Source organism: Thunnus maccoyii, chromosome 12 (genome assembly GCF_910596095.1).
Source record: "Thunnus maccoyii chromosome 12, fThuMac1.1, whole genome shotgun sequence".
NCBI classification, from domain to species: Eukaryota; Metazoa; Chordata; class Actinopteri; order Scombriformes; family Scombridae; genus Thunnus; species Thunnus maccoyii.
This window is the reverse complement of record NC_056544.1, coordinates 33,140,340-33,156,654: the sequence shown is the minus strand read 5'-3', so window position 1 is coordinate 33,156,654 and position 16,315 is coordinate 33,140,340. Positions and strand designations below refer to the sequence as shown.

The following is a 16,315-nucleotide window of genomic DNA, read 5'->3' as shown; positions in this document are numbered from 1 at the left end:
CCCCCATACAGGAACACCTGGATGAAACACCAGGATGAAACACCTGTACAGGAACACCTGAATGAAACCCCTGTACAGGAACACCTGGATGAAACACCTGTACAGGAACACCTGAATGAAACACCTGTCTCACCTCTCTCTTGAAGTCCTTCAGGGTGGGCGGGGCCTCCTCAGGCTCCAGCTCTTCTGGTCCCAGCTGTCTGCTGTAGGTCAGGAACTCCTGCATCACGTCCCGCCTGTCGCTTTGCCACAGGTATGAGTACCTGTCCAGCTCCGACCTCAGACGCTCCGCCTCCTCCCTCACCTCCAACAGACGATGCATCACCTCCTGTTCCAGTGCAGAGAGGTCCGGACTCTGCTGCAGAGACACCTGAGAGACAGACAGGTGTAGTTTAGCTCAGGGTTTCTCATACATTCTTTAATTTGGGGCGGCCCACCATATATTGATTTTCTATTTTTATAGCTGAGTGCCTGCTCTCGCTCACTCTCACAAATACACAACAACATCACGAATCACAAATATGACATCACGTGACACCTGTAGCACCTCTAACAGTTTCATTAATGTTGCTTTTTGATTGAAATTTGAGATCAGACACAAAAAACCTTCTGTGACTCTGAATGTTTTCATGCAGTCCGGACAGTGTTCAGAGTGATATCGGTCACCTGATAGTTGCCGTGGCGACTCACAGAGATCCTCGGCAGCAGACTGGCTGCTGTGTAAACATCACTGATGATGGTCTTCATCAGGTCAGAGAGGCCGCTGCCCACAGACGGCTCAAACACAGTTCCTGTGTCCTGCAGCTGCAGAGAGACTGCCAACAACGCAGCACTGCAGGTCTGCGCACACACACACACACACACACACACACATTCGTTTCGATACATTTCATTGAGCTAATGAGGTATTAATAGCTGTTTCATTAACGGCAGCTAGCAGCAGGTGGCAGTTTAGCAGAGAGTTGTGATGTCAAGTAGCTGATGTCTTGTACGGTCAACAGTGAGCGGTAAACCAGGAGCGCTTGAGACGGTCAATCCTTCACCTCAGACCGTCTCGAGCGCTCCTACAGTTTCGTGGTGTTGTTTAGATGCAAGTAGAAACACATGCGGTATGCAGATGTTTGTAGATGTTTGCAGATGATTGTAGATGTGTCCAGGTGTTTGCAGGTGTTTGTATATGTTTGAAGGTGTTTGTAGATGTTTGCAGGTGTTTGTAGATGTTTGCAGGTGTTTGCAGGTGTTTGTAGATGTTTGCAGGTGTTTGTAGATGTTTGCAGGTGTTTGTATATGTTTGCAGGTGTTTGTAGATGTTTGCAGGTGTTTGAAGGTGTTTGTAGATGTTTGCAGGTGTTTGCAGGTGTTTGTAGATGTATCCAGGTGTTTGTAGATGTGTCCAGGTGTTTGTAGATGTATCCAGGTGTTTGAAGGTGTTTGTAGATGTGTCCAGGTGTTTGTAGATGTGTCCAGGTGTTTGAAGGTGTTTGTAGATGTTTGCAGGTGTTTGTAGATGTTTGCAGGTGTTTGCAGGTGTTTGTAGATGTTTGCAGGTGTTTGTAGATGTTTGCAGGTGTTTGTATATGTTTGCAGGTGTTTGTAGATGTTTGCAGGTGTTTGAAGGTGTTTGTAGATGTTTGCAGGTGTTTGCAGGTGTTTGTAGATGTATCCAGGTGTTTGTAGATGTGTCCAGGTGTTTGTAGATGTATCCAGGTGTTTGTAGATGTGTCCAGGTGTTTGTAGATGTTTGCAGATGTTTGTAGATGTGTCCAGGTGTTTGTAGATGTTTGCAGATGTTTGTAGATGTGTCCAGGTGTTTGTAGATGTGTCCAGGTGTTTGTAGATGTGCCCAGGTGTTTGCAGGTGTTTGCAGATGTTTGTATATGTGTCCAGGTGTTTGTAGATGTGTCCAGGTGTTTGTAGATGTGTGCAGGTGTTTGCAGATGTGTGCAGGTGTTTGCAGATGTGTCCAGTTGTTTGTAGATGTGTCCAGGTGTTTGCAGATGTTTGTAGATGTGTCCAGGTGTTTGTAGATGTGTCCAGGTGTTTGTAGATGTGTGCAGGTGTTTGTAGATGTGTCCAGGTGTTTGTAGATGTGTCCAGGTGTTTGCAGATGTGTGCAGGTGTTTGCAGATGTGTCCAGGTGTTTGTAGATGTGTCCAGGTGTTTGCAGATGTTTGTAGATGTGTCCAGGTGTTTGTAGATGTGTCCAGGTGTTTGTAGATGTGTCCAGGTGTTTGTAGATATGTCCAGGTGTTTGTAGATGTGCCCAGGTGTTTGCAGGTGTTTGTAGATATGTCCAGGTGTTTGTAGATGTGTCCAGGTGTTTGTAGATATGTCCAGGTGTTTGTAGATGTGTCCAGGTGTTTGCAGGTGTTTGCAGGTGTTTGTAGATGTGTCCAGGTGTTTGTAGATATGTCCAGGTGTTTGTAGATGTGCCCAGGTGTTTGCAGGTGTTTGTAGATGTGCCCAGGTGTTTGTAGATATGTCCAGGTGTTTGTAGATGTGGCCAGGTGTTTGCAGGTGTTTGTAGATGTGTCCAGGTGTTTGCAGGTGTTTGCAGGTGTTTGTAGATGTGTCCAGGTGTTTGCAGGTGTTTGTAGATGTGTCCAGGTGTTTGCAGGTGTTTGTAGATGTGTCCAGGTGTTTGTAGATATGTCCAGGTGTTTGTAGATGTGTCCAGGTGTTTGTAGATATGTCCAGGTGTTTGTAGATGTGCCCAGGTGTTTGCAGGTGTTTGTAGATATGTCCAGGTGTTTGTAGATGTGTCCAGGTGTTTGTAGATGTGCCCAGGTGTTTGCAGGTGTTTGTAGATGTGTCCAGGTGTTTGCAGGTGTACCTGTGGGTTCATGTTGTCAGACAGAAAGTGCAGTGATCTGAGCAGCAGCTGGAACAGTCCGTCCTGGACTTTGTCATCGATGTGGTCCAGGTATCTGCTCCAGGCGTGGGAGGAGTCCTGGGCTTTGTAAAGACTCTGGTTCTCCTGAGAACAAAGCAGAGACACATCAGCACCTGTGTCTGTTTCTGCTCCTTCTCCACAGGTGTGTCTGTTACCTGTGTTAACCTGAGCAGTTCCTGTCCTTCCTCTCTGAGGCGTCTGTAGCTCTGTTCTGTAGCTCTGCCCTCCAGCAGTGAGTCACCTGAGCGCTGCAGCAGGTGAAGCTCCGCCCAGCCCTGCAGACACATGAACACACTGATGAACTGCAGCCAAACAGCTGCTGACATCACACTATTCTCCCCAGAATGACCATGGACACCGACTGAAAGCTCACATCTCCATAAACATCTGTGCACATTTTACAGTAAACTTTATTTTAATAAAACAACCAGATAATCAAAGTGAGCGGCTACTTTCTTACCTGAAACATCTAAACTTTGGAGAAACATTAACCATCACTGCTGCCTGATGAAAGGCATGCTGGAACATAACCAGCTCCCAAAACATGCTGGGTAAAATGGGTGGGTCATCTGAAGCGTACCTGATTGATGATGTTTCATAAGAACAGACTGAGACCTGTGATGTTCACCCTCCTGATCAGCTGACCTGTATGATGTGAGTCATGGTGTCCATGTTGGCTCTGGCCTCGTTCACTGTTGTGCAGAACATCGAGACTTTCTGTCTCTGCTGCTCTACCAGCTGTTGCACACCTGAACACACACACCTGTCAGCCACCTGCCCCTCACACACCGCAGCAGCTGTCAGTCATGTGACCAGTCATGTGATGATCAGACCTTCAGAGCTCCAGGTGTTCCTCTGCAGCGCCAACAGACTCTGGTCCAGGTCCTGCAGCTGATCCTGGATCAGGGGAAGCTCCACCTGCAGGACTCCGCTCACCACCTGTCACATGACCACAGCCTGTCACACGACCCTCACCTGATCTGTGTGACATCATCTCTGCAGGTGAAGAACCCTCACCTGGATCTAACTGTCAGCTTCAGAGCCAGACCCGACGTAAATCTCTCTGTTTCAGCTTGATATGGTGTGTGTGTGTGTGTGTGTGTTAATGTGTGTGTGTTAATGCGTGTGTGTGTGTTAATGTGTGTGTGTTAATGTGTGTGTGTGTGTCCACCTGATTGTAGCTTGACACCATGTGACTCAGGCTCAGGTAGATCTGTGTGACGTCATCTCTGCAGGTGAAGAGTCGAGCAGCGTAGGGGTGGAGATCCACATCTGTCTCCCTGCTCACGTACCTGAGCTCCCTCTGCAGCGCCTCCAGCTGGACACACACACACACACACACACACACACACAATGATTATTAATAATAATTAATCAAGCAATTCAACTTTATGGAGAAGGACAAAAGCGAGAAAGCTGTGCTGATCAGATAATAACGACACTGAAGCATCTGAGAAGCAGTGTGTGGAAGTATTTTGGGGGCGCAATTACCAACAAAAAGGGTAAAATATAAAGATTATACTGGAAAGTGACGTTCTCTCTGACTACTGACAGATGGACACTGCTGGTCATACATGATGACAGTCTCAGTAAATTGTATCTGTGGTTCCAATTTGTTCGAACTTGACTTTTTGAAAAAGTGAAAGAAAAAAAAGAAATTCAGATGGACACAAACATTTTTAGGAGTTTCTCTGAACTCGACCAGTGAGGAGAAACGTTTGGCCTGAAGATGTTATGTTGATGTTATGAATATAAGTGCAGATGTTCCAGCATGTCTGAAATCATTTCAGTAAAAATAAAAAGATGAATGGACCCAGGACGCTGCCCTGAGGGACCTCACAGGTTCTGGACTGTACCAGGCCCTCATACTGGGGGAGAATTTAGACACCAGTTCACACTGGGAGAGGAGCAGGTGGGAGGACTGGAACAGCCAATCACATGAGCTCCTGTCAGCAGACAGGATGAGTGTGTTCAGTTTGTCGTCTCACTGACCTTTTGGCTGAAGGTCACTCCTAGTATGCCTTGCTGGTTGTGTTGGATCAGAGGTTGTTCCAGGATGAAGCCAGAGTCTGAGTCCAGCTGAAAGCTCCAGTTTGACATTACTGTGTCTCTGAAGTCCTGCAGGAGGTCCACAACCTGCTGGAACCTCTGCAGGACCACCTGGACCTCACCTGAGTCCACACACCTTAACACAACACAGACACAACACACCAAGGGGTGTTCCATCAACGCAGCTAATGAAAGCTGCGCTTACTTGAAAAAGCCGGGCTTGAATTAACGTCGAAGCTCAAGCCATTCCACTAACACAGCTCAGCCGTGTCTTGTCAACGTTAACTCTAACCAGGCTTGAATAATCTTGCGGTGTGCGCGTTCACGGCGGACATAAACAGCCAGAACAGTCGATTGTCAAAAAGACGATACTATGTTGCAAAAAGAAGCAAAAACAAAAGCTAAGTTCTTCTCAGCAGTGGAACAAACCTGCTGATGAAAATAAACTTAGCACAAAAAGTAAAGACATGTGTGTTTGGTAGATTATTTCTTTGTTGTAACGAAGCTTCTTGGCAATAAATCTTATACCGTTGGAAATCCTGTTTATTTCCCTTTTAAATGGTGCCACATTTGTAAGGAACATGCATTTGTGGGATGAGCAGCAGAGCTGAGTATGTGGGTTGCGCCCATGAAAAATTTGCCAAATCTTCTCTGCCGATGCCAAACAGCTTATTCTGCCATTGACTCTTGTTTGGTGTTTGGTGGATTGGATGATTGAAGTTTGAAGAAACAAGACATATTGGCAATTTAACAATTTATTCATTTAACAAACAGGAGCCTCAGTAGCGTGTGGAAGAACCATACACAGCCACAACAGCCTGGCACCTCCTCCTCATGCTGGTCACCAGCCTGGTCACACTCTGCTGTGGGATGGCGTCCCATTCTTCAACCAGCATTTGTCAAGTCAGCCAACGTGGTTGCGTTGGTCACTCTGGCACGAACAGCACGCCCAAGCTGATCCAACAAGTGTTCAATGGGGTTGAGGTCAGGACTGCTGGCAGGCCGTTCCATCCTCTCCACTCTGGAGGTAGTCTCTGATAAACCCACTCTGTGGGGGCGAGCGTTGTCATCTCAGAGGATAGAGTTTGGTCCCAGACTGTGGAGATATGGGATTGCCACTGGTTGCAGAATCTCATCTCGATATCTCTCTGCATTGAAATTGCCTCCAATGATGATAAGCCTCGTTTTTCCAGTGAGGGAGATGCCGCCCCACACCATCACACTGCCTCCACCAACAGACGTTACTCTATCGGTGCAGCAATCAGCGTAGCGTTCTCCACATCTTCTCCACACTTTGACCCTACGATCCAACTGCTGTAGGCAGAATCTGGACTCATCGCTGAACATAACGTTCCTCCACATGTTCAGGTTCCAGTGCACATCTTGCCGACACCAGCGCAAACGGGCCTGACGGTGAAGGGCAGTCATGACAGGCCTCCTGGCAGCCCTATGAGACCGGAGATTGGCTGCGTGCAGTCTGTTCTGGATTGTCTGGGTAGAGCCGTCGGCCATATCATCCTGCAAACCTTGACTGCAAATCTGTAGAAGACAGCCTACAGTACCTAAGTGCTGACAGGGTGAGGAAATGGTCTTCTTGGGGTGTTGTCTTCTTGGGACGCCCACTTTGCAGCCTGTCTCTGACATCCCCTGTTATATGGAACTTGGCCTTCACTTTGGAGATGGTACTAGGGCTCACTCCAAATAATGCCGCAACGAACACCAGCTTGAAGTTGCCCTATCGCACGGGTCCTATCCAGATCAGTCAAACGTGGCATGCTGATTCTTGGAGGAAACACCTACTGACCACTGTAGTAGGGCCCGTGCTCACAGGTGCTGCCAATCAGGCACCTGATTGGCGGCACCTGGGGGTACCAGAAGCTCAGAACAAGAGTCAATAGCAACAGTAAAATAAGCTGTTTGGCATTGGCAGAGAAGATTTGGCAAATTTTGCATGGGCACAACCCACATACTCAGCTCTGCTGCTCATCCCACAAATGCATGTTCCTTACAAATGTGGCACCATTTAAAAGGGAAATAAACAGGTTTTCCAACGGTATAAGATTTATTGCCAAGAAGCATCGTTACAACAAAGAAATAATCTACCAAACACAAATTTCCTCACTTTTTATGCTAAGTTTATATGAAGAATATGAAGGAGTCATCACCAAAAAGGGCAAAACTGCTGCAATTAACAAGGCGAAGGAGATTGCTTGGTCAAACACTGCTGACAGATTAAATGCGGGTTATACAAGCCTACTTGTGTGGGCAGTGGTGGCCTAAAGGTTGAGAGTTTAATCCCCCGGACCAGCAGCATTAATCTCTGAGTGGGGAAAGCAGAGTTCGCTCCACTCATGGTTTTATCTTCATTTGTTAATAAAGACAAATTTCTGTCTTTTGCAAGCAAAAAGTAAAGTATTTTCTATTCTGTTCTAAATGAACATTCAGATCACTGACTGTGGCTATATTATCAGTGGGCTAGCTATCACATGTTTAAAACCATGGTGTAGGCAACAGGAGAACCAACTTGTCAACTACATAATCAGCTACTCTTACAGCATGTCCATTCGATTTACAAGCATCATTGAAAGTTAAGAATTAAGAAGTTGCAGTTGGAGATAAAGAAACTGGGGAAAGATATAAGTATAAATTTAAACACAGCAGGCGTCATGGTTTGGACTTTAAGGTGTTTCTGTCTTCACAGCATGAACAGAATGAGTGAGTGAATGAATAAATAACTTCACACTGTCAAACGCAGTGTGTGCATATGTTTGAAGCAGCAGGTTCTGACCAAAACAAAAGTGACAATGAATAAAATGGGAATTAACTGAAATAGATGTTTTTGTAAAAGTCCCTCAAAGTTCGTCATCTTATGTTCCAGAACACAGACGTGACAAAAGTGATGCAAGCAGGAAAAGACACCTGATGGAACCATCTTTTGGGATTCTGTTTCCATCCGTCAGACTTGACAGTTACTCTGCCACAGAGCAGCTAGTTCTGCTGTATAAGTTACCATGGTTACTGAGCAGCCAATCATATAAGCCGCAGTAATGGAACAAACTCTCACTTAAATTAGCGAGACTTATCAAAATAAGCCAGACTTTTCCTTTATCCTGCTTGATGGAATACGCTTCAGGTAACACACACCTGAACACATAAGTACAGAACCTGCTGTGTGGGTGGAATCAGGTGCAGTCAGGTGGGATCAGGTGGCTTTTGAGCTTACAGGTGTTGCACAGCCTTGTAGTTCTTTAGGGCTTCCTGAGCTCTCAGTTGGAGCTGTTGGGTCCAGCAGAGTACAGCTGCGGGACGCGGGGTGAACCTGCAGAACGTGTCTGCCTTCTCTCTCTGACTGCAAACCAGCAGCCAGGTCTGATCTAGCTCTGTCAGGACCACCTCCAGGAGTTGGCTCAGATGAGGACGCAGCTGCTCTTGGATCAGAGGCCGGTCCAGGATGAACCTGAACATCTGGAGCAGCTGGAACACAGAGCAGATCAGGTTCAGAGCTTCTGTCAGAAGGTCAGAGCTGCTGTCAGAAGGTCAGAGCTGCTGTCAGAAGGTCAGGTGGTACCTTGGCTGCAGACGAGGAGGCGCAGCAGTCCTGCAGGGCTCTGCTGAGGACTGACACCAGCCGCCGCTCCAGGTCCCACACCTGAACCTGGAACTGGTCCAGGTGCAGCTGGAAGCTCTAAGAGGAAAACCATGAGTCACAACACGCTAACACGCTCACACAGTCAAACGAAGTTCATCAGCTGATGGTCACCTGATCATCGGGGTCGGTGGCGTCACAGCCACAGTCAGACAGAACCGCCACGTGACAGAGGAAATCCTGATACACGTCCTGAACCACATCACTCCACATCCTGCCGCTGACTCCTGACAGAGCCGTCTGATCCAGCTGATACAGCTGCAGGCTGACACAGTGCACCTCCTGCAGGAGGACGGAGCAGTAAACACACAGTGCACCTCCTGCAGGAGGTACAACTGAGGCTGATGGCTGATCCAAACAGAAAGTGTTTCCCACTGTCTCCCTCCATGTTTTTTTTATGCTTCTAGTAGTGGTGTAAGGGATCGTAGTTGATCCGTACGGCATGCGAACAGCAGATTAATTGCAAAATGTAATGTCTCATTTAGACAAAGAAAACAAACTGCTGTAGCTACAAGTCACGGACAGACAGCACGTCGCTAACAGGGATCTTGAAGGGTAACGATCAAACCAGCATCTAACGGGTCTGAAGTGACGTCTGCAGGTGTGTTTACATGATGTTTATCGTGCGGCAGCTGAGCAGCTAATTAGCATCTAGCTGTTTGTTTGGTGGCTCGTTCAACAAGCTGCAGGACGAGACGTGTGTTCATGTTTCTAAGTTATCATCAAGTTTTGATGATGTGGACACAGACCGTTGTTTCATTCACTACCGTGTTTAAAAGAGGAAGGTATCAGGCCTCATATTGCAATATCCTGCTGTATATTTTGAACTTGTTAGCGTATCTATATTGATTGATCGGCTCCCAGTCTGCCTGTTTCACTACAGGCTGATTCACTCGCTACTGTGAGAATCAATACATACAAACACTGTGAATTTCTTCCTGTGGAGCCGACATGCAACATCTTCAGGTTCAGTAAATGTCTGGCGTCAGTCAGCCTGGTGAAGGCAGTTTGTCCTGACAGACGCAGCTCGGAGTCGCTGTGGACTGAACGTGAGGCAGAGAGAGATGGTTTTACCTCGATGCCCTGCAGACGTTTTAGGAAGTTGTCCAGGTGGAAGAAGACCAGGTGTGAGGGAAAGTCCCACCTGTGTGAGAGTCCACCCTGCACACACACACACACACACACACACACACACACACACACAGAGGCTCTGTCACAGGAAGTTGGGATGCAGCCCATCAGTAAATTGTCAGCCTGCAGCTGTACCTGGTCCTGGTCCTGGTCCAGCTGAGTCCTGCACAGACTGTATGCCTCTTTGAGGGTCTGCAGGGTCAGAATCACCAGTCTGACGTCATCCAGGACCGGTCCAGGATCCACCGCCAGACCCCGCATCACCTCCTTCCCACGCAGGAACTCCCTGCTCTGCAGAAGAAGGAGATTCAATAAAAAAGTAGAGTCCAACATGACACGTTCTCTACTGTCTAACAAATCTACTCTGCAAAGCTCCACAGTCATAGATGACTATGACATAGATGTGACAGTGAGTGAGTCACTACCAGCTGTATGAAGAGGTTGCAGATCTCCTGCAGCAGGACCACGATCCTGCAGGGTTTACAGTAGAACTGAGACCTGATCCAGACCAGACGCACCTCCTCCATCACAGCCGCCATGTTGTCCCTCAGCTGCCAATAACATACAAGAGTTCATTCACATGATGTCATCACAACAAACATCAGGGCTGCTTTCCATTCAGATCGTCGCCGTGACCTGGGAACTGATCTCCCTCCGCCTTCATCAAGCATGTTCTGATCCCTTCATGCTGGAGGAGGTGAGGAGCTGCAGGTGTGTCCTCTACGGGACAGCGAACCCCTTTGATCAAATGTGGTTATTGATTGGTCAGCTGATCTGATGGGACAGTAAACAGTGGGGCTGTTGTGTTTTAATGTAATATTAATATACGTGATTGTCATACAGTAATGACTCTGTTCACATTTATTCATTAAATAAAAATTTCATGTAGAATCTGAATCATGAATTAATCATAAAAACACACTTTTGTTTTCTTCATCGGCCAAAAGGCTTCTTTTCTTCTTCTTTTCTATTTCGGAGCGTCTCCTATAAAATCATCCCGAGCCTGAAAACGACGTCAGACTGTCACAAACTAAAGATTTGATTTAGACATGTTCTGCAGGCTGCAGCTGTTCCTCTACAGTTCTGTTCTTTCACTGATTAGTGGATTTAGTGTCTGTTGGTGTCATTCTGTGACAGCCAGACGCTGCTGTAACTCTATGATCAAATAATACACAACTGCTCAGAACTGCTTATCAGGATTTTTCCTTTGAAACTGTTACTGAATCATTTCTACATATTAATCTCTGACTTCTTAATATTTGACGGTTGAGATGATTTGCGTCATCAGTAATTGTCGTCTCCTCAAAATGACGCTGGAGTGAGCGAGGACGTCCTGATTGGTGGATTAAACTCCTCCATCCGCGCTGGGAGGAGCTGAAACACTGAGGAGACACTCCATCACATTTAAACATCCTTCTTCTTCTTCTTCTTTGAAAGTGGAACTACAAAGCTGCAGACAGACTGACAGCAGAAGAGATGTGCTATGTGTGAAGTCACTTGACCTGTGCAGGTGTGCAGCTACCTGTTGGTACTCCAGCTGCTCCACGTCCTCCAGCTTCTCCTGCAAAGGCCTCAGGTTCTGAGTCACATCTTCAGCCTCCTCCAGGCCTGCGGGGGGGACAGAGAGCCCAGGTGTGTTTCAGGTAACAGGTGTAACAGGTGTAACAGGTGCAGCAGGTGTGACAGGTGCAGCAGGTGTAACAGGTGCAGCAGGTGCAACAGGTGCAGCAGGTACAGCAGGTGTGACAGGTGCAGCAGGTGTGACAGGTGCAGCAGGTACAGCAGGTGTGACAGGTGCAGCAGGTGTGACAGGTGCAGCAGGTGTAACAGGTGCAGCAGGTGTGACAGGTGCAGCAGGTGCAGCAGGTGTGACAGGTGCAGCAGGTACAGCAGGTGTGACAGGTGCAGCAGGTGTGACAGGTGCAGCAGGTACAGCAGGTGTGACAGGGGCAGCAGGTGTAACAGGTGCAGCAGGTGTGACAGGTGCAGCAGGTGTGACAGGTGCAGCAGGTGTGACAGGTGCAGCAGGTACAGCAGGTGTGACAGGGGCAGCAGGTGTAACAGGTGCAGCAGGTGTGACAGGTGCAGCAGGTGTGACAGGTGCAGCAGGTACAGCAGGTGTAACAGGTGCAGCAGGTGTGACAGGTGCAGCAGGTGTGACAGGTGCAGCAGGTACAGCAGGTGTGACAGGTGCAGCAGGTACAGCAGGTGTGACAGGTGCAGCAGGTGTGACAGGTGCAGCAGGTACAGCAGGTGCAGCAGGTGTAACAGGTGCAGCAGGTGTAACAGGTGCAGCAGGTGTGACAGGTGCAGCAGGTGTGACAGGTGCAGCAGGTGTGACAGGTGCAGGTGTAACAGGTGCAGCAGGTGTAACAGGTGCAGCAGGTGTGACAGGTGCAGCAGGTGTGACAGGTGCAACAGGTGTGATAGGTGCAGCAGGTGTAACAGGTGCAGCAGGTGTAACAGGTGCAACAGGTGTAACAGGTGCAGCAGGTGTAACAGGTGCAGCAGGTGTAACAGGTGTAACAGGTGCAGCAGGTGTAACAGGTGCAGCAGGTGTAACAGGTGTAACAGGTGTAACAGGTGCAGCATGTGTAACAGGTGCAGCAGGTGTGACAGGTGCAGTAGGTGTAACAGGTGCAGCAGGTGTAACAGGTGCAGTAGGTGTAACAGGTGCAGCAGGTGTGGGAGGTGCAACAGGTGTAACAGGTGCAGCAGGTGTAACAGGTGCAGCAGGTGTAACAGGTGCAGTAGGTGTAACAGGTGCAGCAGGTGCAGCAGGTGTAACAGGTGTAACAGGTGCAGCAGGTGTAACAGGTGCAGCAGGTGTAACAGGTGTAACAGGTGCAGCAGGTGTAACAGGTGTAACAGGTGCAGCAGGTGTAACAGGTGCAGCAGGTGTGATAGGTGCAGCAGGTGTGACAGGTGCAGCAGGTGTGACAGGTGTAACAGGTGTGACAGGTGCAGCAGGTGTAACAGGTGTAACAGGTGCAGCAGGTGTAACAGGTGTGACAGGTGCAGCAGGTGTGACAGGTGTAACAGGTGTGACAGGTGCAGCAGGTGTAACAGGTGTAACAGGTGCAGCAGGTGTAACAGGTGTGACAGGTGCAGCAGGTGTAACAGGTGTGACAGGTGCAGCAGGTGTAACAGGTGTAACAGGTGCAGCAGGTGCAACAGGTGTTCAGAGTGTGTGTGAGCCATTACCTTCTTGGACGTGTCTGTAGATGTCTGTCAGGGTGCAGCAGTAGACGCTGTCTGCTGTCTGAAGGATGGAAGCTACCTGCTGAGCTCTGCTGCTCATCAGCTGAACAAACAAACAAACAAACAGACTGGGTGTCAGCTGCAGCTGCTCTGTCTGTTCTTCCTGTCAGTCACTCTGCTGCTTTAAAACTTGTCAGCTGACTCGTCACATGTCAGCATCCTGATGAACCAAGCATGAAGCACCACGTCCTTGTTACAGTTCATCTCTCTACAGTCAGCTGTGACTGCAGACATCACAGCTACTACAAGTCTTCAGATCTTATAAACAGAGCAATAAGGCTTGAATGTAGAGATTGAGACTGTAATGACTCATTGAAAACAATGACTGACTTTATATTTCTCCAGAGCAGTTGAGGCTTTTTGAATGGGAGTCAGCTGTAACAACTAGCAGCCGTCGGTGGCACTTTAAGTTGCTTCAGCCTCAAGACGTGAAGCTGCCGCTTCAGGACAAAACTGGATCAACATTCAAGTTCAACATATTTATTTCAACATTTCCTCAAAGTGGAAGGAAATGTTTCAGTTTCTCTCTGATTTTATATTAAAGTAAAGTTTTACATCCAGGTATCTGGAACACAGCTCCAGTGTGACATCATCCCCTGCTGTCAGTGTGACATCATCAGTGTGACATCATCACCTGCTGTCAGTGTGACATCATCAGTGTGACATCATCCCCTGCTGTCAGTGTGACATCATCAGTGTGACATCATCACCTGCTGTCAGTGTGACATCATCAGTGTGACATCATCCCCTGCTGTCAGTGTGACATCATCAGTGTGACATCATCCCCTGCTGTCAGTGTGACATCATCAGTGTGACATCATCACCTGCTGCTGGATGAACTGCAGGTTCTTCAGTCGGTTCTTCCAGAAGTGAAACTCCTCAGTGGGCTGCGGCTTCAATCCGTCCAGCAGGGGCTGAGACGAGTCCTGCTGCAGGAACTCTGACACAAGCTCCGCCCACTCGATGACAGTCGACTCACAGGCGTGAACGAGCTTCACATCCAGCAACTTCCTGTTGGAGCAAAGAAGAAGAAACTGTTACTGAGCTGCAGCGACCTCAGATGTCATCAGCAATTCTTAATCAACAATCATCTGTCCTACCGTTCTCCCTGAATACTGTTGTCATGGCGGCGGTCGTCATGCAGAGCATCAGGCTGAGGCAAAAATGTGCGTCCATCTACCTGAGCTTTCATCACCTGTGCTTCGTTCTTCTGCCTCTCCATGAACCTCAGAGCTTCCTCAGCCACACCTGCCACCCAGCCGTGGCTGTTCTCTGGGTTGCTAAGCAACGGACAGATCACCTGAGAGGGGACACAACTCACCTGAGCACCTCAGCTTACCTAGCTTTAATGCTATTGTTAGCCTGGATTTTAGCCCTAGCTTACCTAACTTTAATGTTATCATTAGCTTTAGCTAGCCGAGGTGATACTTTCTTGTTAGCATTAGCATTAGCTCACCTGCTCGGTGATGGCGGACATGAAGCTCAGCGCGTCGTCTCCTTGAACTTCTTGGATGATTAAAGCCTTTTTGGCGGTTTCCTTGGTGACGGCTTCACGGCCCGTTTTGGAGACGCAAATGACTTTGGATGAGATATTTGTGGGGAAAGTGAGGCTGACGGAGAGTTGAGACTCTGCGTCCCGGCAGATGAACAGGTGAAGACTGTCCGGACAGGTGAAGAAAGAGGCGAAAAGTAGCTGCTTCTCCTCCTCCGACAGGAACTCCCGCCATGTCTGCGGCTCCAGTCTGAAACTGCGCAGCGCGAAGCTGCTCACAGGCTCCAGCCGCTCGTCTCTGGTCTCCATCAGTCTGCGGGTATATCTACTTTATATCTACAGAGCTACCGAATAAGAAATGAAAGCTTCAAACGAAACTCCGACGGTTGTTTTTTTTTTTTTTCTTCTTCTAACGGTCAGCTCACTCACGCGCGCGTGCTGCCTTCAAGTTCTCTTCTCAAGTTGGACGTTTCGTGGTAAATACGAGTTTTACTACATTGAACTGCATATAATAAAAAGATAACACAACAATTTGTAGCATCTGTTAATTAACTACATTGTCTTTTTTTAAATCTTGGGTCAAAAGCATTTGAACGCCACAGACCTCACACAGATGCACACGTAGTTTGGGTAGTTGTATATAATCCTATTCCACTTGAGGTCTCTGAAGGCAGCATAACCGCCAGTTTCCACTCAGAATTAATAATAGATCGAAAAAAAAACTACATATAACGTTTATAAATGAAAAAGATAATAAATTTAGCTATACATTATCTAACTGTTACATTCTATATTATATCTATTAACTGTATCTATCAATAAATGTAACTGTACACAGTCTGTATGTCAAGTTTAACTTTATCTCTGATAAGCATATAAAACTTTAATACTATTTATTTATTTTCTGGTTTCTTTAAGATAAGATTGCATATGCTCCATATGTTTGATGTCTAAAAATACTAAATTCTATATCAAAGTCACAGAAATGGCAATTATTTACATTTAAATGATTCTTTTTTAAAATAAAATGTCTCACTAGAGAAACTTGTTTTATATAGATTGTTGCAAACTAAAAATTCAGCTGAAACCAAACTAAAAAGTTTTTTTAAAGTTCGTATTCATTTGTGAAAGACAGACACTGCATTCAGAGGGCGTTCTGTCTCACATCATGTAACACATGATTTCAACACATGAAATATAGAAAAATGAAACCTTTAAATTCTGTAAAGATGCTGTTTTGGTGTTTTTATGTCTTCAGTTTCTTGTTTTGTGAGGAAACAGTCTGAATGTTTGAGTCTGTAGTTACAGACCAATATGAATCAAATTTTGCTTTTATGTAGAAGTTCTTTCTCATGAAGGAAAGTTGGATTAATTCAAAACGTCACTTCTGGTTTTACTCATATTACACATCTGAAAACCAGAAATCAAACTTCATATTCAGAGATGGAAAGTTACTAAGTACATTTACTCAAGTTCTGTACTGTAGTACAGTTTTGAGGTACTTGTACTTTACTTGAGTATTTCCATGTGATGCTACTTTCTACATTTCAGAGGGAAATATTGTACTTTCTACTCCACTACATTTATTTGACAGCTTTAGTTACTTTTCAGATGAAGAAAACTAATTAATTGTTTTGTAATAAGTTAATCCATCCATCCGTTTTCAGCAGAATCAGTATAGATGGAAAATACTGAAAAGGTGATGTAATAATAAATAAGTGAAGGTCATATCATCCCTGCTGGTTTTCCATCATCTGCTCATTCTTTGACCTGCATGATGGTGAAACATTTCTTACATTAGATTCTGTGTAATATTCAAAGGTCTTACACACACGATTAATGA

General features: G+C 46.7%; 2 protein-coding genes across 4 annotated transcripts in view; one reads left to right on the top strand and one right to left on the bottom strand.

Moving 5' to 3' along the window:
- Positions 1–14,781, bottom strand: part of LOC121908409 (dynein axonemal heavy chain 17-like) — an 18,815-nt gene extending 4,034 nt beyond the window's left edge. The window contains exons 1-19 of one of the 3 annotated variants that reach the window (XM_042428394.1): positions 14,437–14,781; positions 14,081–14,280; positions 13,805–13,991; positions 12,924–13,023; positions 11,242–11,327; positions 10,145–10,270; positions 9,855–10,010; positions 9,663–9,749; positions 8,703–8,870; positions 8,511–8,627; positions 8,166–8,416; positions 4,886–5,078; positions 4,065–4,211; positions 3,727–3,832; positions 3,539–3,642; positions 3,049–3,168; positions 2,834–2,977; positions 667–840; positions 134–370 (exon numbers count right to left, since the gene is read on the bottom strand). In XM_042428394.1, the coding sequence (XP_042284328.1) occupies positions 134–370; positions 667–840; positions 2,834–2,977; positions 3,049–3,168; positions 3,539–3,642; positions 3,727–3,832; positions 4,065–4,211; positions 4,886–5,078; positions 8,166–8,416; positions 8,511–8,627; positions 8,703–8,870; positions 9,663–9,749; positions 9,855–10,010; positions 10,145–10,270; positions 11,242–11,327; positions 12,924–13,023; positions 13,805–13,991; positions 14,081–14,280; positions 14,437–14,781 (3,048 nt within the window). The remainder of the gene's footprint in view (positions 1–133; positions 371–666; positions 841–2,833; positions 2,978–3,048; positions 3,169–3,538; positions 3,643–3,726; positions 3,833–4,064; positions 4,212–4,885; positions 5,079–8,165; positions 8,417–8,510; positions 8,628–8,702; positions 8,871–9,662; positions 9,750–9,854; positions 10,011–10,144; positions 10,271–11,241; positions 11,328–12,923; positions 13,024–13,804; positions 13,992–14,080; positions 14,281–14,436) is intronic. The other 2 variants (XM_042428396.1, XM_042428395.1) reach the window with 2 other exon arrangements.
- Positions 14,714–16,315, top strand: part of ttc19 (tetratricopeptide repeat domain 19) — a 19,467-nt gene continuing 17,865 nt past the window's right edge. Inside the window, exon 1 of the mRNA XM_042428408.1 lies at positions 14,714–14,791. The gene's annotated coding sequence lies outside the window, so the exon portion shown is untranslated. The remainder of the gene's footprint in view (positions 14,792–16,315) is intronic.